Source organism: Fomitiporia mediterranea, assembly GCF_000271605.1.
Source record: "Fomitiporia mediterranea MF3/22 unplaced genomic scaffold FOMMEscaffold_1, whole genome shotgun sequence".
Classification (NCBI taxonomy): domain Eukaryota; kingdom Fungi; phylum Basidiomycota; class Agaricomycetes; order Hymenochaetales; family Hymenochaetaceae; genus Fomitiporia; species Fomitiporia mediterranea.
In genome coordinates this window covers 9,130,506-9,153,081 of record NW_006760386.1, presented here as the reverse complement: position 1 = coordinate 9,153,081, position 22,576 = coordinate 9,130,506, and the positions used below count along the sequence as shown (strand labels likewise).

Here is a 22,576-nt window from a genome sequence, read left to right as displayed (position 1 = left end):
GAATGGACAGCAACAAGCAGAATGCTTGAGTACTGAATGAGCAGTAAAGGATGTAGTATAGGAAGACTAGAGAGAAGAGGTCATTATAAGATCTCTTGCAGTACAAACCAACTGGAAATTGAATGGTCGCCTTAAATGGGATATCCTATAAACTTTCAACTTCCTTTCTTTGCTCCACCTCCACTGGGCTTCCAAATCTAATGGGGCCAATACGTAGGCGTGTATACGGCTGTTTATGCTCGATGGTCTTTTGGTAATGTTTCCTGCGCTTGAACTTGACTATGCGTTCCATCGCGCCTTTAGTATGCTCGACGACTGTAGCTTCGACATTTACGACTCCTTGTGGGAGTGCCTCCGTGCCATTGTCGTCTCCACGAAGAGTGTAATCACGTGAGCCGACCTCATGAATTTGTGATAGAGACAGTCGGTCGCCGACCCGTGCAGACTTCAATCTCGGGACAGTCAGCAGATCACGCGGTGCAAGCAAGTATCGCCGGCCCATGAGAGATGCAATCACGTAGTGTGAGGGTTGAGCACGGAGGTGGTTCAGGGCATCCTGTGTGTTCGACGGGGGATGTACGCTGGTTGAGGAAGATGCAACTGGAGTTGCTGTTGTCGAGACCGAAGCGGTTCTGAGGTATCGTAAGGCCGACTGGCGGAAGCAGCTTGCTGTTCAATGTCGCGATTAGCAACGAACACAACGAAATAGAAATTACACATACCTCGTAGGACGTTCATAGTATGCTGGCCAGACGAAAAGTCGAGCGTAAGGGGTGAACCAGAGAAATAGAGACGAAAAGGGATTATTTGTCATCCGGGATCACCCGACGCGTTTTTCTCATTCGCAACTGGCAGTCCTTGAGCTCTCTCTCAACTCCCTTCATCCTCTTCGTGCCATCGTCGCCGTTGCCACTGCTGAGCTGTCCATATTTTATCGGCCAGCAATGCATAGAATTGCGCTCAGAAATGTTTCTGTGCTGGCCGCCAGGTCTGCGGCACCAAAGGTTGGTCATCGCGTCCTCTGCGCTGGCGGCCCCAATCCATCCTCAACTGACGTTCATTCGCTGTAGAGCGCCGCTTCTTTAGCTGCCGCACGCTCGTATGCAACTGCTAAGCCCGGTATGTAAAATTTTGTGCGTTTTGCAATTTTTGCTGACTTCAAGTATTGTGTTTTCGTTGAAATACCAATTTCGGACATTCGGGATACGTACAACTTCACGCTATAGCTGCGTCCGAGGTCTCCTCAATCCTCGAATCACGGATAGCTGGTACTTCTCTTGGTGGTGACGTGCAAGAGACTGGACGTGTTCTTACCATTGGTGACGGTGCGCACTTCTACTACAACTTTACTGTTGCGGCAGTCAGTGACAATGCGAACGAAATGCCTATTACGTACAAATAGGTATCGCACGTGTCTACGGTCTTAAGAATGTCCAAGGTAGTACCTCATCCTTACTACTTATTTCTTATGACGTCTCTTAATTTAATCTGTGTGAAAAATAGCCGAGGAAATGGTGGAATTCTCGTCAGGTGTTCGCGGGATGTGCTTGAACTTGGAGGCCGACAACGTTGGTGTGTCCATCTTCGGTAGTGACCGTCTCATCAAGGAAGGCGACACCGTCAAGCGTACTGGGCAGATTGTCGATGTCCCCGTCGGACCCAAATTGCTCGGTCGTGTCGTCGATGCTCTCGGTAACCCCATCGACGGAAAGGGCCCCATTGAGGCTGCTGAACGTCGCCGTGCGTCAGTCAAGGCACCGGGCATTTTGCCTCGTCGTTCCGTCAACCAGCCGATGATGACTGGTCTTAAGCCCATCGATGCCATGGTGCCCATTGGTCGTGGTCAGCGTGAACTGATCATTGGTGACCGTCAGACGGGTAAGACTGCCGTCGCTATCGACACTATCCTCAACCAGAAGCGTTGGAACGACGGTAACGACGAGACCCAGAAGCTCTACTGTGTCTACGTCGCTGTCGGCCAAAAGCGTTCGACTGTTGCGCAGCTCGTCAAGACGCTTGAAGAGAATGACGCCATGAAGTACTCTATCATCGTCGCTGCCACCGCCTCTGAGGCTGCTCCGCTTCAGTACCTCGCCCCCTTCTCTGGCTGTGCCATGGGTGAATGGTTCCGTGATAACGGCAAGCATGGTATGCATATCCGTTTCAGTTTTGGTGGTAGAGATAATTCCTAACTAATCTTTATAGCTCTGATTATCTATGACGATTTGTCGAAACAGGCCGTCGCTTACCGTCAAATGTCCTTGCTCCTCCGTCGTCCTCCTGGTCGTGAGGCTTACCCTGGTGATGTCTTCTACCTTCACTCACGTCTCCTTGAGCGTGCCGCGAAGATGAACGACAAGTTCGGTGGTGGATCATTGACCGCTTTGCCTATCATTGAGACCCAGGGTGGTGATGTGTCGGCGTACATCCCAACCAACGTCATTTCCATCACTGATGGTCAGATCTTCTTGGAGGCTGAGCTCTTCTTCCGTGGTGTCCGCCCTGCTATCAACGTCGGTCTTTCTGTATCGCGTGTCGGTTCCGCTGCACAGACGTGAGTAAACAAAATTAGTGATTTGTCAACTTTCTGATGATTAAATTTATATTTACAGCAAGATCATGAAGAAGTTCGCTGGTTCTCTTAAGTTATATCTTGCCCAATACCGTGAAGTCGCAGCTTTCGCTCAATTCGGTTCCGATCTCGATGCCTCGACTCGTTACTTGCTCAACCGTGGTGCCCGTCTCACTGAACTCCTCAGTACGTTCCTTACGGCGACTTTTACTGGACAATTTCTAACATCCATATAGAGCAGGGCCAATACCAGCCTCTCCCAACTGAGGTTCAGGTTCCCATTATCTACGCCGGTGTCAACGGTCTTGTAAGTGTTACCTTCATTTCTACAAACTCCAATTCATCTAAAAAATACTCGCGTAGCTCGACCCCATTCCCGTAGACCAGATCACTCGCTGGGAATCTGAATTCCGGTCATACTTGACAAGCAGCCAGACTGCATTGCTCGAGGACATCGCAAAGGGTACGGTCAGCGCAGAGCTTGAGGAGAAGATCAAGAAGGTTGTCGAAGACCACGTCTCCTCATTCACTTCTTAATTCGCGTCCTCTCTTCTCCCTGAGCGTCCCGTGCGGATTCGGACGTGCAATAAAACGTTGAATTGCGTGGCGTAAATATTTGTTCCTTTGTGTCCACGTATAAATAGGAACAAGCAAAATAGAAGAGGGCAACCTTTTTCACTTTCAAATTCGCTCAGTCAGACATCTGAGAACCGCACGTGTGCTTGATCATCGTCGTCTTCGATATTCACCGGGACATTTGTGGTGAGCGTAGATATCCGCTTATAGCAAGTCCACTGATTTGAAGAAGAAAATTTGCAATGATCTGGACGTTAACCTGCTCTTCCAATCGCTATCAAGTGCTCGATATATATCACAATCAAGGTTCTCCAAACATGCTCAGTAAAACTTAGCGGCAGGTGAACCGTCAGCTGATAGGCAGCTAAATTGTCGATGCACTGGCGTGGGCTCCCAGGACGCGATTAATGCAAGCCTTGACATTTCGAAGCCGACGAAGACCGGCATCCTGAACCTAACTTTTCCAGAGCCTGTCCTCGTGCGAGGGCGAGGAGTTATTTGTGCCACAATGTTCTTGATACTCCACGGTTCTAATTCAGTCCTAAAGCCGTCTTCGGCGCGTGGTGTTTGCCTTCAAGTTCACAGATATAGAGAGACTGAAGCTCTCCTCATGACTGACTGATAGTGCGCCCTTACCGCATATCTCAAGATGCAAGACGATATCGATATCAAGCCTATTTTCAAGACGATGAAGTCTGAAGATGATACCGACAAGCCTCAAATCGAGGTGCAGCTGGAAGAAGTAGAAATATCGCCTTGCAAAAGCGATAAGTCAGCGTCCATAGAGGACGCTACTGTTGCTGCCATAGACGAGAAACGACTTGTACGGAAGATTGACTTTGCTCTGATCCCTTGGCTCGGTGTTTTGTATTTGCTCTGTTTTCTCGATAGAGCGGGCATCGGGAATGCACGAGTACGTCGTTTCTCTACTTCTCAAGTAATTGAATTTCTGACTCGAGCGGTATAGCTATACGGGATGGAAGCCGACTTGCATATTACAGATACCCAATATCTCCTCTGCTTGTCTATTTTCTTTGTGACGTACTGGTTCTTCGAGGCAAGCAATCCTCTTCCTCTTGACCTCGTCGTATACGAGTAGATAACGAAAGCAATACATCTAGGCGCCTGCAAACATGTGTTTGAAACGCTTGAAGCCTTCGACGTGGCTTTCATCAACGATGGTGGCTTGGGGTATTGTGATGGTTTGTCTCTCCCGTACCCATGAATAGTGGATTTAATCTCATTGAAATGGGTAGACTGTCCAAGGCCTGGTGCATAACTTTGGAGGCCTCTTTGGTCGGTTCCTTCGTTCGCTTTAGTAATGACCTCAAGCAAACAATATTTCCTAGCAATCCGAACTTTACTTGGGGTAGCCGAAGCTGGATTCTATCCTGGATCGGCGTACATCATGTCCTGGTGCGTTGCAGCTTCGAGTTTGGCCAAGATCGAGTCGGTACTAAGTCTGCTTCTTTATATACCTATCGACAGCTGGTACAAACGAAATGAAGTCGGCTTTCGACTTGCGATATTCAACTCTGCAGTTACGTTCGCGGGTGCTTTCGGTGGTCTTCTAGCCGTACGTCTCCATAAATACCAAACCACTCTTCATAAGTGCTTGACACTGCAACCTACTCAGGCGGCTATATCAAACATGGAGGGTGTCGGTGGGAAGCCTGCATGGTACGATAACTCCTCAAATCCTCACCATTCACACACAATTCTCACGTACTAAACCCAAATACATCAATGATCACAGGGCCTGGATCTTCATAGTCGAAGGCCTTATCACCGTCATCTGCGGCCTCGCATCTTTCTTCCTAGTCCAAGACTGGCCCGACGCCGCTCGTTTCCTAACCGAGGAAGAACGCGCATACGTTATTCGCCGTCTGCAAACAGACGATCAGTTCTCTGCCTCGGGGGAGAAACTGCATTGGCGGAACGCCCGTAAGAGCTTTACGGATTGGAAGACGTGGGTGGGCGCGTCGGTTATAATAGGTCTGCATCTTCTTCGAGACAAAAATAATTGACAGATAGGTCTGACACGATCGTCTATTTTAGGTACGGATGGACCGCTATATGCGTTCTCGTTGTTCCTTCCTAGTATAATTGCGGAGCTCGGTAAGACGACAAACATTTATCAGCCGAGTTTTCGTTTTCGTCCTGACGCTGTCTCAAGGTTTCACTGCAACGGCAGCGAACTTACTCACCGTTCCTGTGTATTTCATCGCATGTGTCTTCACTGCCGTTATCGGCTACATGGCTGACAGAAAGGGAAGACGTGGTTACTTCGCTATGTGAGTATTGCGTAGGCTTAGGGCCGCTGATACGCTTGCTGATGTTCTTCTACGTCCTAACAGTGCATTGGCTTTAACTGGTGAGATGCTCTAAAAAAAACGGTCAAAATGCACTCAGGATGCTTATATATTACGCGTACTACCTGTAGCCTTGACGGGATATTTAATTCTGATATTCTCAAGGCACCCAGGGCTGTCATACTTCGCGACGTTCATAGCTGCATGGTGAGATTGTCTATCACTATTTTATTCCGTGTCGAAAAAATAACTTTATCATCCCACCTTATCAGTGGGATTTTCCCATCTATACGTGAGTTCACCTATTCTTACTTATTAATGTAGCGATGTTGCTGAACAAAACTAATTCCAGCTAACGCTGTATCATGGGTTGCGAATAACTTCGAGGGCTCCTACAAACGCAGTGTCTCGATGGCAATAGCGATTGGCTTGTTAGTAATCTCTTTGCACCTCCAACATTTGGTTTACTTGCTGATTACTGATTAACAACTCAGTGGTAATTTGACGGGATCCATAAGTTCCAATACTGTCAGTATCCGTTCCCTCAAATTGAAATGTTCTTTGCTTATGATTAATGGGCTGTCAGTACCGCGCCCGAGACACGCCCTGGTACACACTAGGCCACGGCGTCACCATCGGCTTCATCGTCTTCGGCCTCATAGGCTCGACAGCCTTCCATACACTACTTCGTAGAGAGAACGCACGGCGTGATCGTGGGGAACGTGATGAAGTTATCGGTGACCCGAAGAGTAGTAGAGGCGATGTGCGAAATGGGTACTTCGAGACTGTTGAAGATGCGAGGAGAGAGAAAGGGGACCAGTGGAGTGGGTACAGATATATTACGTGAAGTACATATGAAGGCGGGGAAATTGGCACTGAAAACAACAACGTTATGTATAAATATCCTGAACTTATTGACCTAGGAATCTTGTAATTGGGCATAGTTTCGAAGTTTATCCGAAAACAACGTAATATCCGCCCATTTCTCACTCAGGGAATTTGTTGGGGCTAGGTATTCAGTATTTTACAATGTCACTTGGTTCGAACACAGGTTCCGTAAATCGAGCGATTAGCTCGATTTTGCAACGTGTAGAACCAAGTTTGATCCCGCTGCCCCTCAAAACGTCAAAACATATAGTATTTGTTATGTAATATTTGACTATGGCGCAGAGGCAGGATACCGTCTCGCTCATGGACTACCATAATGTAGCTTTACTTTGATGCAGCTTTTCATGGAGCCTTGGTCCTGCCGAAGTATTTCTCGAAGGATTTTGTGTTGTATTCCTGGAATGTCTTAAGCAATCAAATGATGGGAATAATATGAAATCATCTTACCTCGTCGAATGTCGACTTGACGCTCTCATGTGCTTCAATACGTTTGAAGTAGTCCATGAGTTTACTGAATCGCGGACTATTGAATACTTCAAATGCTTTCTTCCCTTCACCAGGTGCCGCCTTTCCAAGATCGTTCTTCAATACCACAATAACACGAATGAAGAGCGGGGCAATGGCAGCATCCGCATTTGTGAAATCATCGGATACCGCAAACTTCTTGTCATCGGGAAGCAACGCCTGGATCGTCTCAGCACCAGAATACAATGTGTCTACGTTTTCACCCTTGATGATGAAGGCAACGAACCCATCTAGGAATTTAGTGTTCACGGCATCTATAAAGAAGCGTGCACGCGCACGCAGGACAGGATCCTTTGGGAGAAGTTTTGATTCTGGGAAGAGGTCGGCGACGAATTCGAGCAGAACGAGCGACTCTGCAAGCTTGACGGACTCGGGGGATGGCTGATCCGGAGGCACTTTTGGGCCGCCGTACGAAATGGCTGGGATCTATGCAATGCGTCACGAATTGTACATTACCCATGTTGCGCTTCTTAGACATGCAGGAGTCCGTACCTTTCCTACAGGGTTGATCTTTAGGGTGAACCAATCCGGCTTGTCCTGCAGGTCAATTTCATATCTTGTGAACTCCGCGCCTGCCTCTACGAGTGCAATCTCAACCTGCATCATTACTTGTGAGTTTAGTTCAGACCCGGATAAAGAGCCAAGTGCCTACACGCTGCCCGGCAGGACAAGCCTATTTTCATTCGTATCCAGTCAGTCTGAGCACATCCAGGTTTTGCGTACGGATAAAAAGAGTTACTCACTTTTCCAGTGTAAAGAGTGATTTGTTCGGGCATTTCGTTCACTTGCCAGACAACAAGGGGCACAGATGAAATATTTCTCGTCTTTATAGTCGACAATGCCTAACAGGAGTTCTGATTAGGAATCTTTACCTCCGTAAGTCATTTTGATGTAGATTTGTGATACTGCACTTACGCGAACTGGGTGACGAAGATGCTTTACGTGCTAGCACGGCAAAGGGGGAAGTGATCTGAAACAGGTTTGTGCCCAGGGATTGGCCACTGTGCTTCACCAACAAGCCGGAAGGGCCCGAAGGGGTAATGGCTTACGAATGAGAAATCATCGCAGACTGCGACTTGTCATCATGAAGCAGCGCCCATTGTCACTTCATCTGGTCAGGGAAGAATAGCTCTGCGCCTTCGCGACGGATAATGCACCAACTTGGCGGGCGCCCATACTAGTGCTCGCATGTGCGCGCATAATCATTTAGGGGTGCAAGGCTTCTAATTATGGGCAAAACATCACCAAGACGTGCAGAGTCTGACAAGGCAATATAATTACATGTAGACGTTATAAGCAAATATAAGGATCCACAATATGCAAAAATATATGTCTTAGCAATAAATTCCAATACATTTTCGTGTTCGTTTTGGTGATGTCAAGAATGAATGAGTCTGTTGAACATGGGTGGCATAGTCAGAGTCCTATTACCATTTACTTCTTTCCATATTCCTGCTCTCTGGTCTGGTCAGTTGTAAAATACAGAAACTCAATTCAAAGCTTAAATCACATTATACATTGGGTTCGTTACTATTTATCCTCCATCCATATATATTCGAGATCGTTGAAAGTCCCCATACATGTATTCAAGTAGCAGCATTCCTGTCGTACAGTTATAAATCCAATAGGCTCGAATCTTGCATTCTCAGCAGACTAAAATCCGAAGATCACTCGTTGAAAAAGTCCAATGATTTCTCGAGCGTATGAATCGCATTCCAGGATGTCGGATGTCCGTCAGCGTCCCTGTCGCCTTCTTCTGTGAGGATGGAGTGAAGAATTACATCAGTTTCACCCTATCAGATGCAATTTATGTCAGAATGCGACTGATATAGGACGCTTCAAGTAATTACATACACTGTTGGGGGGATCATGGACTCTGCATACACAATGTCATCAATTAAGATTAGGAGCAAGAACGGCATAATCGAATGTCAGTAAAATCAGGAGTGTATAATAGCGTCCTCCCGTCAGAGAAAGCCATCGGCAAGCGATTTGAGAAGATCGCGTACCTGACATGGATGTATCCTTCACCTCCTTCCTTGATCGCAGGTAATCTAATCTTGCCAAAGATGATTGTCCCATACGCTGTCTGTCCAGCGCGTACTAACACCAGATCCTCATCAATAGAGAACTTGGCGAGCTCGGCATCAGGTATTCCTTCCGCGCGTTTGAACATGTGGGGCTCATGCTTGTCCCAGTGGTGACGTTCCCTGATGAGCTCGGAGACGATTTTGGACTTGACAGCTTTGAAGGCTTCAATAGCTTTTGGCAATGGCTTGTGTGCCTCGTTGAGTTCGACGGATTCGCGAGTTGCTTAAGTAAGATGAAAACGCCATTAGAAAATAGGGATGAGTCAGGAACACTCTACATACGTACCCATTATAATATGACAGTCGTTTTTAAGCCCGTTTAACTGAAGGTTGTATGCAGAAGGGTGGATTTGACGACGCGGTTATATGCGCTATGACGCTAATTTTGGCTTTATTTGGTGATTCTCACGCCACTGACGCGTTGTTTTGTGGTAGGTAAAAATTCCCGAAATTAAAGTATACGCTTGCATTTATTTGTGCTGACTTACGGTACACTGGTTACGTGAGCGTATTACCTTTTTTGCCTGCACACTAGATCCTTTTGAAATTGTGACATCTTCGACCAACCAGCGCCTTATGTTCACTGGAGAGATAAGTCTGCTATTGTCTGTTCCGATGTTGGCAGAAAATGACGGAACACGGAGTCCGCTCTATCTCAGCGTATAAAGGAACCAACCTGGGGGCTGATGACTGGAACAAGCGAAAACATCGCCACGGTCAATGGTCACGGACACGGAGAAGATCTTCCGTGAATCCGCTCGGTTTTTGAAAGGCTATCAAAGGCTATCAAAGGCTACTCTCGAACAAGACGTCGAATCCAGTGTTTTATGGATTATGTATCCCGACTTCCGCTAACAGGGTCGAAGAGCCAGTGGTTTGTTCGGAAAGTCATTCCATCTTCCTTTCACCGACTATTCCTATCTGAGCATGTGAGGCTGGATTCCTTCTTAGGCGCCAAGTTCTCTTTCTTCCGGGAAAGCACATTTGCACGCGGGACGAAGAGGAGCGGCATTCGTCGGCAGACCGTGGATATAGAAGTTCGCCTGTGTACGCCAGCCTACTGTAACTTACAAATTCTGTGGGATTTCCATGCGCATTGCATATAAGTAGAGGTTTGGAGCAAAACTAACTTTCGCCTCTCTTCATCGGGAGCACCGCTTCATCTTCTCGTTCTTCGTACTCTTCCAGTTCTCCGGGAACCCTTGTTTGCCACTTCCAACATGTCGTTAGAAAAGGTCGACCGTCCCTCCACGGGGTCATCATCATTAACGCCGAAGATAGAGGAAAAGGAGCCTGTCGTGCTTACCGAAGCAAAAGGTGTCCCCTCCAGTACAAGCGAAGATGGTGTAGTGCCCATAGACGAAAAGAAACTCGTCAGAAAGATCGATTGGGTGCTTATACCGTGGCTATCGTTCTTGTATCTTATCGCTTTCCTCGATCGGTCAAGTATAGGCAACGCAAAGGTGAGTACCCTTTTAATCATGATACATATTGCTAATGATATAAATTTTGCGATTTCTTTCTAGCTGTATAACATGGAAACTGACCTCCACATAACGGACACTCAATATTTGATTTGCTTGTCTATATTCTTTATACCGTATTCGCTATTAGATGTACGTTGGATTTCCTGCGATTAGATACGTGCTAATATTAACGTTTTTCTCTAGGTTCCGTCGAACATCTTCCTCAAGCGGCTACGTCCGTCAATATGGCTGTCTTCGATAATGCTACTATGGGGAGTCATGATGGTAGGCACACTGCCCCGCTTGTTGCGATTTACAGCGCATTTACCGTCACAGACTATTCAAGGATTGGTCCACAACTTTGGGGGCCTCTTCGGTGAGTGCTCGTGTTTTTCATCCGGCCTATCTTACTAAACCACCTAATCATAGCCATGCGATGGATGCTTGGCACATTCGAAGCCGGCCTCTTCCCGGGTATGTTTATTGTAATAGCTACTGCGGTGAACGGGCAACGAACTTACGCGGAACTTGTGTTCACAGGAGTAAATTACTACTTGTCCTGGTGAGAAATTTACCAATTTTTATGTCCTTTCGTGCTATTTCGGTCCATCTTCTATCTTCTTTGGTCAGATTCCCAACTCTCCACCTCGTTCTTCGCCAACTATTCGGTCTTATGTCAGGCACAACAAACCTTTTTGCTCTCATATGTTGATGAGAGTGCTTACTCACTAGTATATTCGTTTCTCAGCTGGTACAAACGCACAGAATTTGGCCTTCGTGCCGCTCTTTTCTTCTCAGCAGCTACTGTGTCGGGTGCCTTCGGAGGGCTATTGGCGGTAAGTGTGATTCAATTGAAAAAGATGCACTGCCTCCTCAACCGAGGATACTCAGGCTGGTATTTCAAACATGAACGGTATTGGTGGGAAACCTGCATGGTAGATAAAGATCTACGTGCATTCACCCACGCACTAATTTTATTTCAGGGCATGGATTTTTATCCTTGAGGGCTTGCTATCTGTTATTGTCGGCGCTCTCTCTTTCTTCATTCTTCAGGACTTTCCCGATACCGCACGCTTCCTTAACGAAAGGGAGCGGGCCTTTGTCATTTCCCGTCTGCAAAATGACGGTCAATTTTCAGCGGGAGGCGAGGAGGCGAGATGGAAGTATATCTGGGACAGCGTCATAGATTGGAAGACTTGGGTCGGCAGTAAGAAGCCTCCCGTTTCATCGATAAGCAGTTAAGCTCAATGACATACCAGTGATCTTATACGCCGGTGCCAACGGACCGCTGTATGGATTCTCCCTCTTTTTACCGTCCATTATCAACCAACTCGGTATGTTGAATGCCAAATGGGTATTGAAGGATGTATTAAAGAGACGCTCGTTTCTCAGGATTCCAGGCCACACCTGCAAACTTACTAACAGTTCCGGTTTACGTCGTCGCTTGCATCTGGACATGTACTGTCGGATTCTTGGCTGACCGTTTTGGGCGACGTGGATACTTCACAATGTAAGCACCCCTTATTGGATGAATCAAACTCACTGTCTAATGGAGCTCCGTTGAAGTGGCTGCTTTTCACTTGGTAAGCGTAGTCCCAATTACTAGTCTGCCTGCCAAACTAACGACTCTCAGGTCTCGCGGCGTATATCATACTAATCTTGTCCAGGTCCGCAGCCCTATCGTACTTTGCCGTATATATGGCTGCATGGTGGGTTCTCGCCTGATATTAATAGAAAAAGACGTCTGACCGACATGTCTTTGCAGCGGTATTTACCCTCTTATTCGTAAGATATCTCAATCTTTCCTCAGTTGAAGTCCATTGATTTACATTCTATAACAGCAAATATTATGTGTGCTACTTTCCTGCGTTCGCGTTTTTAGACTGACCGTCTTTCATAGCGCTTGGGTGTCGAACAATGTTGAGGGAACTTACAAGCGGAGCGTTTCCCTAGGCTGGGTCATTGGCTTGTATGTCATGCCACCACCACTCAATAGTGTTTATTTTCTAATATTCATCTTCCAGCGGTAATATCAACGGCGCTGCCACCTCAAATGCCGTAAGCTGTTCTCACCGAATCTTTTCTCCGATCCATATCTAAGTTCCTTTAATCGCATCAGTATCGCGCTCGCGACGCTCCACGTTACGTCCTAGGACACGGCATCGTCATCCTCTACATCAGTTGTGGATTCATTGCTGCCAACACGATGTTCTACTTCCTGCGCAGGGAGAACGCTAAACGTGCTCGTGGAGAACGGGACGAGATCATCGTTGGTGTTAATGACGGCAAACCGGGTATGAATTCGAAGAATGGGTGTTACGAAAGTGTAGATGAAGCGAGACGGGACAAAGGTGACAAGTGGAGTGGTTACAAGTACACTCTGTGACGAATGTCCGAGACGAACTACGTATCCATATGTATACAACAAGTGTATGCTAGCACAGTGAAACCTATGAAGAGAACTATTGTATTTCTGTACAAAATTGGAACATGCATTGCGGCATCAGTATAATAATGAATTAAGAGCAGCGCAGGGTATAGTAATGCCATACATCTTGGGCGTAAAGTGACTGATACTGCATCTCAACCCACATCAATCATATTTCGATGCTGCAGGTTTGATACGAGGGAGGATAGTAGGATGAACTACAAAAATTAAGGGGAGGGGGGACAAACACACAAAAGAACGTGTAGAAGTTTGTTCCGATAATCCATTGCAATCCTATCATCCGAGGGTCCGCAATTGATGCCGGTCGACTGCGTTGAAGCCATCAATAGTGAGGTATTGAAGTTCTCTCCATAAAAGAATGTCTGCAGACAGAGAATTCGACACCAATCTGATTTATGTAACGTGCCCACAGACGCCGCGAAGCGATCCCAGTCGTGTAGATGGTAATTGAATGGAATGCAAAACCTGTAGCTGAATTATGTCGTTTCGTGCAAGTTTCAGGTTCCATATTCATCCGTTGCACGCGTAGATGTTCATGTGACGCAATACACAGAAACTCGAAGTATGCATGCCCGCCCATTGCCGATGGGCCGGGTCACATCCAAGACAGAGAAAGTGGCACCTACGTTCACGACGTTAACATTATGATGGACATTTCTCATAGATTATGCAAGCATACCTTACTTATTCGTTTCTTAATTACAGTCGCGATAGCTTCTCTTGTCTGATCCCATCCATGAAGGAATTTATTTTTGCAAATATGGCAATTAGTAGCCGTCACCGCTGGAGCAAGTGATGACAAGGAAAGTTTCTCCATTGCACTTGGGGAAGTCTTGAAAGCCTCGGACAAGATATTCTTTGCCTCAGACCAGAAGAGATATTCGTTGACTTCGACGTTGTTATCGGTTAAAGTGTACGATAATTTTGTGCTCCCTTGGCAAGTATGGCTTCGAGGTGTGATTGCGACACATGTCTCCGTCATGAACTTGTATCGGTTCTTTTGAAATAACGAAGCCACAGTTTCTCCAGCCTTCTTATGATATTCGAGAAGATTGTAATAATCTAAGCCGGACATGAGAGAAAGTTGAGGGACTGTAGGTCCTGGAAAAGGCCATTTAAGGCATGCAAGTGCGGCTGCACGCGCTAGCTCCTCAAGTTTCAAGTGGCACGCCACTGCGTATGCTGCAACGGCGGAGTCGTAGTCCTTTTCCGCAAGCTCTAATATAGCGTCCCGAGCATGACTGACGACATGACTGATATCGTACTTCAGCGCTGCTTCAAGTACGAGACCAATCCGAGGTACATTCAACCTGTTACTAAGTCGGGGTACCTCAACGGGATAACACAATCGCAAGAGCAAATCAATTGTGGCGCTTGATTCACTGATCGGAATAATTGGAATTGATGCAGGTTCGTCCAGTTTTGTGGCAGGTTGTGGAAGGGAGAACATGGCACCGAAGACGGGCGAAGCTAATGCTAGAACGAACCTCAGCACGCGAAAGTCCACCGAGTCTGACGTTCGAAGGATGACATCACCGTATGGCGAGTCAAATGGTGCGGACGCGGCGGTTATAACAGGCTCAAGTTCGACATCGTTCGACTTGCATGCCGGGCTTTCAGATGTTGAGGGAGCAACGTCTGAGTCTTCGTCCATTTCGCTGAGACAGGTAACCTGTCTGAATTTAAAAGCAGCAGGTCGACGCTTGTCAGTCCCAATATCCTCACAGATATTATGGAAATTATACTGACTGCCAACAATTATGCAGACAAGGTGGTTTGGCAGATGAGAATGGCTAATAGAAGATTTCATACAACTTGAATGAGACGCATTCTTTATTGTCGGGCACGTGATCGAATAGTATGCTAAAATAAGATTTTCTTCATACTATGAATCATAGATCAGCTTCGTTCGTTAGCGCATCTCAAACTCCTGTCTACCATCAAGTGCAAGTAAAATTCTTGATATTCTGCAATTGGTTGTCCTTGATCGCTTTTACGGCAGAAGTCACGCGTAACCGTACGGGAATCTTGTAGCACATGAAGCAGTTGAGTCTTTTCTATTTCCCGACTGCATGTCCAGCTGCAGCGCTATTTATCAAATGCTGCCACGCTCGACCTTATTATCCACTATTTTATGCTAATTTCCTCAACTTCAGAGGAACTCTCTTAAATGTCTCCCTCGCTCCAAAATTCGTGATATTTAGCAATTTATCGCTCTTGATCGTTTTAACGCGGCGGAAACCACGAGTGGCACTGTGGCAGTACGAGACTCCGGCAGGCCATGATTCAATTGGAGGATTCGTAGCCTTTTCTGTCGTGGTTGCTCGTTCGCCACCTGCAGTGCTGCTATCTATCAAATATTTCCACTCTCGATTCTTTTAATCACTACCTTGGACTGTCTTCCCCAAATACCAAGAAACTCTCCTAAATGTCTTTGTTGCTCTGGGGAACGCCCATCAAAGTGACGGCGGGCGCCTTATCCGCCCCATAGGCTCACTCCAGCTCTGCTATTTGATTTGCCTATCACACCAAGACCCCACGCAATCTCACGTCCACGGCTGCTTACGGCAGAGGCTCTGCAGAGGCTCCTCGACCCTGTCTTCCAGGTACAAACTCGCGTTGGTTCTCACGCGAAGAAGGGCTGGTTCTAAATCTGAACCGTGCTCATTACTAAAGTTATCTGCAGACCAAATTTTGTCTCGCTGCTATTAAACAGCACAGCGTACAAGGAGTAATATTTGGGGGGAACCTGTATCGAGCATAGGTTATCTCTTGGTGTGTCTCATTGACCTGAAACTCCATCAATATCGGGTATTTTACGGCAGACGCTCAAAGACTGTTGGGGAGGAGCAATAATCTTGGACCTGAAAAATGGTTATACCAGTCTACTTATCTTTGATTAACCCCGAGCATATGGTATCACTTGCTCTTGTGCAAGATATTATAAAGAAAAGCAGTGGAAATGAATTGAGGGTGGTATCACCAGTGGGGTAACGCGGCGCTCGGTAAGGATGTGAATGTTATCATCCCTCGATTTCTCCCCAAAGTATAACGCAGTGGTAATTCAACGGTTGGCGTAGGATGGGACATTCCGCTTATGGTGGTCCTTGCCTTTGGATGGATCCGACGAGAGGAATCCGAGTCTGCTCCGCGTTGTCGGATAATATCAGCATTGGATTCTTCTGTAATACGGAAGACCTGCAGAACAGGTATACTACATACTACATACGATAAAATCACTTATTTCGTCGGCCTCTCTACATCGGCATTATGCACTGCACGGAGCGGTGGACTCGTGATTGACGAGGGACTTCGATGTGGACTGGTCCTTGATTGACCGAACATGCTCCCTTCCGATAGCCGGACTTACCGGACTTTTTAGGTGTCTCGCAATATTCTTATTAATAATTTACAGTAAAAATATCAGCCAACTCCATTTCTCATTTTTTTGCCCCTTTTTACACCGAAATTTTGGCCAGTCCCGCCCAATCATCAATATCATAACTATGCTCAGTTCGACTGTTCATTACACCTGTTTTTTTGTTGTAAATGGACACATGTTTGACATGTGGGTCCAATCAATGACATTCACGGCTTAGTGGCATTTGATCTTGTCTTGACTCCTTGCCTTATCCCGACTCCTGACTTGTCGCACTACGGCCATTTACATATGCCTGTGCACTAACCAACAGATCTTGAGCGCCACTTTGTACTAATGGTTCCGAGTATTGATACATGATTATCTCGCAGCTTGGCAGTGTCGGCGCTGTTTAAAATAATAAATGGGTACAAGTACCCACACTCTGAAGTATTTTAAACCTTCGAACAAGGTACAAGAAGATCACAGCACTTTGCTCGTCTCGAGGGTCGAGGGCAAGAGAAGATATACCTGCAGCGGATCCAACTGAAATGGAGGCTGAGACAATTGAATAATCGAACGGAAGAATCTTATTGTAAAAAAGATCCCCAATGGTGGGACGAGAGCCAATTATGATGGGTATCAGTGAACGGAGACTAGAATGCAATTCGCCGTTGCGCCGGAAACGGAGAATGATGATAAAACCGTTTCAGGTTCCTCCTCCACTGCCGGACCAGCAGCGGGAACAGCAAGCACAGCAGGGAACGTCTAAGTATCTGTGTAACATGCGTGGTTGTCGTCGTACGATTTTTTTTGACTGTATCGTTCCGTGATGCGATAGATATGAATTGGAGAAAGAAGCCGGAGAATTAGATTAATTTCGGGACAAATAGCTGACGCGACACTGAATGAGGAAAGTGAGAGGGTGTGCATGTCCAGATTAGGAAAGGTACTAATGAATTAAAGTGACGGAAATAAACTACGGTATCGTACCACAAAAAAAGGTGAAGTGCATTTCAGCCGATGCTTTTTATCTCTATTTATTCCTCCTCTCCTTCATATAAATTGCCCTCGCCTCTACTCTACTCCCCCCAATCTTTACTCTTCTCCCATTCTTTGCCCGTACCGTGTCACCCTGTCCGAGTTCAATATGGTCGCTGCTCCCAACTCAGAGCCTGTCACTCCCGTTTCGCCTTTCGAGGTAGCTGACGGTGTCGAGGTACCCCGTCCGAAGGATGTTGGTATCCTGGGTATGGAGATGTATTTCCCCCGTCGCGTATGTCGTCTCTTGTTTTCCTAACGTTACTTATGCTGACCGTGGCGTGTCATCCGTAGTGCATCTCGGAGGAAGACCTGGAGGTCTTCGACGGCGTTGCCAAGGGCAAATACACTATTGGTCTTGGACAGCAGTTCATGGCTTGCACTGATGACCGTGAAGACATCAACTCGTTCGCTCTTACTGGTAAGTACAAACCTTTGGCTTGCGTACCTCGCCGACTGTCGGAATGTGTCTGCTTACGCCGGTGATCCTCTGCAGTCGTGTCAAACCTGCTCGAGAAATACAACATTGACCCGTGCTCCATCGGCCGACTTGATGTCGGCACAGAGACGATCATTGACAAGTCCAAGTCCGTCAAGACCGTCCTCATGGACCTGTTCGCGGTAGCAGGCAACACCGACATTGAGGGTATCGACTCCAAGAACGCGTGCTACGGCTCCACTGCTGCGTTATTCAACGCAATCAACTGGATGGAGAGTTCGTCTTGGGACGGGCGTAATGCAATCGTCTTCGCCGGCGACATTGCGATTTACGCGGAAGGTGGTGCACGCCCAGTTGGTGGTGCTGGCGCGTGTGCCATGCTGATCGGACCGAACGCCCCGTTGGTCTTTGACCGTGCGTCTTCTTACATCCTGGTTCTGAATTGCGAAGCTTATGCTTATTTCTACAATTTATAGCCATTCACGGCACGTACATGGCCAACACCTATGACTTCTACAAGCCGAAGCTCGACTCTGAGTACCCAGAGGTCGATGGACCGGCATCTATCACGACCTACCTTACCGCGCTGGACAACTCTTACTCGCGTTTCCGCGAGAAGACCGCCAGGGCTTATAAGTGCAAGACCGGGCTTACGAACGGCGAAGCAAACGGCACCGAAAAGAAGGAAGAGGACCCGAAATCTATCTTCTCCCTCGACAGCGTCGACTACCCCGTTTTCCACTCTCCTTACGGCAAGCTCGTGCAGAAGGGACATGCTCGCCTCCTTTTCAACGACTTCCTCTCAAAACCCTCGACGCCTAAATTCGCTAATATCACTGATCCTGAAGCGCTCCTCAACGCCTCTTACGCCGCATCGCTCACGGACAAGAGCATCGAGAAAACTTTCATTGCCCTTGCTGGCGCGCAGCACAAGACTGCCGTGATGCCGTCAATGCACTGCGCGAAACGCTGTGGTAACATGTACACCGCTTCACTATACGGCGGTCTCGCCTCACTTGTCTCTGCTGTTCCTCCCGAGGAGCTCCGAGGGAAGCGTATCAGCATGTTCGCATACGGCTCTGGTTGCGCATCGTCATTCTACACCATTCGCGTTAAGGGCGACACTACGGAGATCCGCGAGAAGATGGACCTTCTGAACCGCCTCGCGTCCATGAAGGTTGTTCCGTGCCAAGAATACGTTGACTCCTTGGCGGTAAGTCTCGTCTTATTTGACCCAGGCTTTTCTTCCCCCAACTCGTGCTTGTCGCATTTTATTTATTTGAGAACAAATCGGCTAATTTTCTTTTCGCCTACTTACACAGCTCCGTGAAAAGAACCACAACGCAGGCGCATACATTCCTGAGGGTTCAATAGAAAACATCTGGCCCGGTTCTTACTACCTCGAGAGCATCGACTCGAAGTACCGACGCAAGTACGCTCGTACACCTGTTGCATAAGGGATGATACAATTCGTTTCTCTTGGCCCATTCCATCTACGTCCTCCGCATTCAATCGCTTTCCACAACGGAATACCATATTAACACCGCAACACAATTTTACGTTTAATCACCTGGCACGTAATCCTCCCCCACTACCCCAAACCCGTCACCTGCGTTGCCCTTTGCCTTTGCACACGTCGAGTTCATCTGGTATTATCCCAGCAAATATAAATGTATCTTAGACCCGCGTGATTTGGCTTCCGTGGCATCTTTAAATTTAGTCCTAACCTCTACCTCTACCTCTACCTTCACCTTTCGCCCTTCGACTTAACACACCTCACCTTTGCCTTTCATCTATTTCACATATGCAATTTGTGTTTGATTAGAGCTGCTGTTGGTTCATTTTTGATACCAGCGTTTTGTTTCGTCTTCTGCATATTACTGCATTTAATTGCAATTGTCCAGCGAGGCTGGGAATACAAATAACAATATATTTTTGAAACAGACTTGGTGCTTGGATGTTACCGTTCCTATTCAGTGAAGGAAGGAGCGTTCTTAGTTCGGTGAACCTTCGTCGCCTGAGTGAAAAACTAGATCTGTGTGATGTATGTCCAGCTGACTTCATGATTTCCTGGTGAGCTGGTAGCTCATCTGCTCGGAGAAAGGTGTAAGTCCGCTCCTTCTGGCTACTCGTGCAAAATAACTGGTGACTATAGTACAAGTCCTAGTATCTTACAAGTACAATACTTTCAGGGTGGTGGTCTGAATTGCGAGTAGTATCTCGTAGTGAAGTGCAAAAGGCGCCGTTAGGGGATAGGGTGATGAATATTGGGCTTATTGCGGAATCGGCTACGTCGTGGAAGTGTTGTTCGGAGTGTAGGAAGAATGTGTTTCGGCAGTTGAACGAGCTAGAGAAGAATATTAGGCAGGAAATGCGGAAATTGGCTGATGAGGTGTTTACTTAATTGTGGATAGATGAATATGTGCTTGAGCCTATCGAACTGACTTGCTTGATTTGTAGGTTACCTTTGACCATCCCTAGTGACCTTTTCGGATTTTCTTTCACCTTGATCCACGCCATTCGGAGCGCGACAATTTCTAAGGTTGGGAAAATATAAACTCAACCAACTGTGAGGCGGCAGTACTAGCCTCTTTTGGGCCATACAATGATGGACGAAATAACTTCCTCAAATAACCTCAAATGAATATTTGGGCAACATAGAATTGTAGAGGACATCTGTAGCTACAAATGTATGTTTTTATTTTTCAAAAATATTAAGTACACATTTTTTTATTTCCTAAGAAAACTTTTTTTGTTAAAATGGTCTAAAATTGCATTTTAATGAGTTTGAGCACTACTTAAAAATTTTCGACCCAGATTTTTGCCGCTTATATAATACCGAAAGTTACGTAATATTAATAATAATAATACATTTGTCAGCATTTTTTAAAGTAATTTTTTCCAAACACTTAGAAAGTTGAACAAACACTATATAACTGTTTAAAAACTAACTTTAGACATTAATAATTGTATCTGAATAAGTTTTGAACTTGCTAGAGCTAATAAAACAAAGTCAATTTTTTCTGACCTAGAAATTTTTGCCGTAGGGTCCTTCCAAAAGGAGTATGTGGCTGTGCCGTGACTGATGTGACAGGTTGGTTGAGTTTATGTTTTCCCAACCTTACGTAATATTTGATTTCAATTTAATTCCTATCCATCACGAACGGACGCACTCGTTTCTTGTATAGTTCTGTATTCATTTGTATAGGTTTGCAGTATCTGTTGTCGATGTAATAACCATTCTCGTTGGACCCGCACCCTTCGGTGGGTTTGATGTTCTTTGTTGAGCATTCAATCTCTCGTAGGATACAGCGTAGTGGTTGAGGTAGGTCAGTTGGCGATTTTAAGGGTGAGAAGAGTAAGTCGACTTTGTTGGAGACTTTTTGACGGTAGTCGAATAGTCGGAATAAGGCGCTTGCTGGGGCTTTTTCGAGACCAGAGAAGTACGACTGGTTGAAGGGATACCTTAGGAACGCGTCTAGTACAAGGCGGAGAATCTCTTCGAGTTGGTACTCCCAAGCGAGGATATAAACCTCCATGGCCCGTTGTCCGTCGTTCTCATCCACAAGTCGACGAAACGATTCTTCTACAACGTGTAAGACCAACGCCATGTCATACTTCTGTGCAGCACGTAATAAACCATCAAGCACATCGTACGAATCCAATTTCGGCGGAACGACAGGATACAAAATCCTTAACATTGTGTCAAGTACGACCGCATTGGACTCGTACATGACGACAATCGGGAGTCCCTCCTCAGAGTACTGATCGTCAGTAGTAGAAGGACTAGTACTGCATTTGGTGCCTATTGCAAGTGGTCTCGCCAAAGTAGTCATATCCTGGAACACGGGCGACGCCACAGCGAGAACGTCCTTCATCACACGGAAATCAACTCCGTCCGCGGAGCGAAGAACCAAGTCTGCGTGAGTCCCATTGGCATTGGATTTCTTGTCGAATGGATAAGTTACTTGGAATGGACTGCTGGTGCATGATCCAGATCCAGAGTCAGGCAGAGTCGCCATACAAGCTCACAGCATGCAAAGGTGACGGTAAGCAATTAAAGGGGATAGAAGACATGGTTTTATCCTTCGTTGAATTAGAACTTGCTGTGCTGCTTTGGTCAAGTGATCCTGGCGAACTCCTGTTCAATCATAATTCAAATACATCACTCGAAGTAGCAGTCATGACCAATACTACCGGCCCTAACGTCCCTTCCTTTATGCCATATCGCGTCTGTGCCTCACAACATAAACTTCGTCCAGAACTTACTGCGACTCACGAAGAACTTCTCAATTCACGGAATACAAACTGCCTCGTCATATAGCCCTCTGGTTGCATCGATTTCGACTTCGTGCACATTCTTTTGCTTTTCACGTTGCTCAAAACGATCTAGGAGAGCTGATACTGGTAAACTCAGGAACTTCTCTCCGACGTGCATGCAAATCTTCTATCTCTCCTGCTTCGTTAACACCCAGCATGTGGGGGGCAGTACTTTCTCTTGGAGAGCAATACTTAGGCTATTGGCCACGTTACGCTAGAATACCTGCTTGCATTGTCAAGCCTGTTTCATCTCACCCCACTGAAAGTGTGGTGTTTGCACATTAATATTGTCTAATAATACAATGGCATTCTTGATCTGTGGGGTGCCACTGGCGTCCCCCAATATTGATTCCTGTTTCAGTCCGTGTGACTCCTCTGACCTTGCGGAAGATCATACATCATGAAATACATCATCTGTATACAGTTACATGTGCTTGGACTCTTTCCACCGCCCGACAAGGGTTCAGGACAACAGAGTTCAGGATTAACGAGCCTTGGGTTCCCTCTTACCCGTCTTATCCACATTGTGATGGCTGTTCT

General features: G+C 46.6%; 8 protein-coding genes across 8 annotated transcripts; 3 read left to right on the top strand and 5 right to left on the bottom strand.

The window, feature by feature from the left end:
• Positions 1-145: 145 nt before the first annotated feature.
• FOMMEDRAFT_151419 (uncharacterized protein) lies at positions 146-738 on the bottom strand (the record flags this gene model as incomplete). Its single annotated transcript, XM_007262441.1, has 2 exons — positions 146-669; positions 723-738. 2 exons carry the CDS (start codon positions 736-738, stop codon positions 146-148), a joined length of 540 nt encoding a protein of 179 aa, XP_007262503.1.
• A 135-nt stretch (positions 739-873) lies between these two features.
• Positions 874-6,366, top strand: FOMMEDRAFT_138308 (ATP synthase F1, alpha subunit). The gene is made up of 25 exons (XM_007262440.1): positions 874-1,004; positions 1,071-1,119; positions 1,227-1,325; positions 1,403-1,438; positions 1,504-2,148; positions 2,206-2,554; positions 2,613-2,758; positions 2,809-2,879; positions 2,936-3,334; positions 3,381-4,061; positions 4,116-4,205; positions 4,270-4,350; positions 4,405-4,444; positions 4,498-4,564; positions 4,637-4,724; positions 4,785-4,828; positions 4,905-5,143; positions 5,207-5,266; positions 5,325-5,442; positions 5,506-5,522; positions 5,592-5,667; positions 5,733-5,752; positions 5,813-5,891; positions 5,955-5,988; positions 6,047-6,366. The coding sequence occupies exons 1-9, from the start codon at positions 945-947 to the stop codon at positions 3,107-3,109; spliced, it is 1,629 nt and encodes a 542-aa protein (XP_007262502.1). The 5' UTR covers positions 874-944; the 3' UTR covers positions 3,110-3,334; positions 3,381-4,061; positions 4,116-4,205; positions 4,270-4,350; positions 4,405-4,444; positions 4,498-4,564; positions 4,637-4,724; positions 4,785-4,828; positions 4,905-5,143; positions 5,207-5,266; positions 5,325-5,442; positions 5,506-5,522; positions 5,592-5,667; positions 5,733-5,752; positions 5,813-5,891; positions 5,955-5,988; positions 6,047-6,366.
• A 214-nt stretch (positions 6,367-6,580) lies between these two features.
• On the bottom strand, positions 6,581-7,842 carry FOMMEDRAFT_16871 (uncharacterized protein). The gene is made up of 6 exons (XM_007262439.1): positions 7,789-7,842; positions 7,617-7,739; positions 7,526-7,546; positions 7,366-7,470; positions 6,796-7,299; positions 6,581-6,744 (listed from the first exon to the last, which is right to left on the bottom strand). The coding sequence occupies exons 2-6, from the start codon at positions 7,647-7,649 to the stop codon at positions 6,691-6,693; spliced, it is 717 nt and encodes a 238-aa protein (XP_007262501.1). The 5' UTR covers positions 7,650-7,739; positions 7,789-7,842; the 3' UTR covers positions 6,581-6,690.
• Positions 7,843-8,398: 556 nt separating this feature from the next.
• Positions 8,399-9,284, bottom strand: FOMMEDRAFT_117023 (uncharacterized protein). The gene is made up of 4 exons (XM_007262438.1): positions 9,250-9,284; positions 8,883-9,186; positions 8,728-8,749; positions 8,399-8,666 (listed from the first exon to the last, which is right to left on the bottom strand). The coding sequence occupies exons 1-4, from the start codon at positions 9,251-9,253 to the stop codon at positions 8,541-8,543; spliced, it is 456 nt and encodes a 151-aa protein (XP_007262500.1). The 5' UTR covers positions 9,254-9,284; the 3' UTR covers positions 8,399-8,540.
• Positions 9,285-9,593: 309 nt separating this feature from the next.
• Positions 9,594-12,874, top strand: FOMMEDRAFT_101999 (MFS general substrate transporter). Its single transcript, XM_007262437.1, has 18 exons — positions 9,594-10,426; positions 10,490-10,579; positions 10,634-10,714; positions 10,766-10,805; positions 10,859-10,903; positions 10,970-10,991; positions 11,178-11,265; positions 11,321-11,364; positions 11,413-11,636; positions 11,689-11,763; positions 11,822-11,939; positions 11,996-12,012; positions 12,063-12,138; positions 12,195-12,214; positions 12,271-12,280; positions 12,330-12,398; positions 12,454-12,487; positions 12,549-12,874. The coding sequence occupies exons 1-18, from the start codon at positions 10,184-10,186 to the stop codon at positions 12,813-12,815; spliced, it is 1,563 nt and encodes a 520-aa protein (XP_007262499.1). The 5' UTR covers positions 9,594-10,183; the 3' UTR covers positions 12,816-12,874.
• Positions 12,875-13,473: 599 nt separating this feature from the next.
• FOMMEDRAFT_165098 (uncharacterized protein) lies at positions 13,474-14,532 on the bottom strand (the record flags this gene model as incomplete). The annotated part of the gene is made up of 2 exons (XM_007262436.1): positions 13,474-13,500; positions 13,558-14,532. The coding sequence occupies 2 exons, from the start codon at positions 14,530-14,532 to the stop codon at positions 13,474-13,476; spliced, it is 1,002 nt and encodes a 333-aa protein (XP_007262498.1).
• A 2,651-nt stretch (positions 14,533-17,183) lies between these two features.
• Positions 17,184-19,480, top strand: FOMMEDRAFT_117018 (hydroxymethylglutaryl-CoA synthase). The gene is made up of 5 exons (XM_007262435.1): positions 17,184-17,512; positions 17,572-17,698; positions 17,774-18,130; positions 18,193-18,929; positions 19,039-19,480. Exons 1-5 carry the CDS (start codon positions 17,387-17,389, stop codon positions 19,171-19,173), a joined length of 1,482 nt encoding a protein of 493 aa, XP_007262497.1. The 5' UTR covers positions 17,184-17,386; the 3' UTR covers positions 19,174-19,480.
• Positions 19,481-20,859: 1,379 nt separating this feature from the next.
• On the bottom strand, positions 20,860-21,738 carry FOMMEDRAFT_25573 (uncharacterized protein; the record flags this gene model as incomplete). Its single annotated transcript, XM_007262434.1, has 1 exon — positions 20,860-21,738. The coding sequence occupies one exon, from the start codon at positions 21,736-21,738 to the stop codon at positions 20,860-20,862; it is 879 nt and encodes a 292-aa protein (XP_007262496.1).
• Positions 21,739-22,576: the final 838 nt, after the last annotated feature.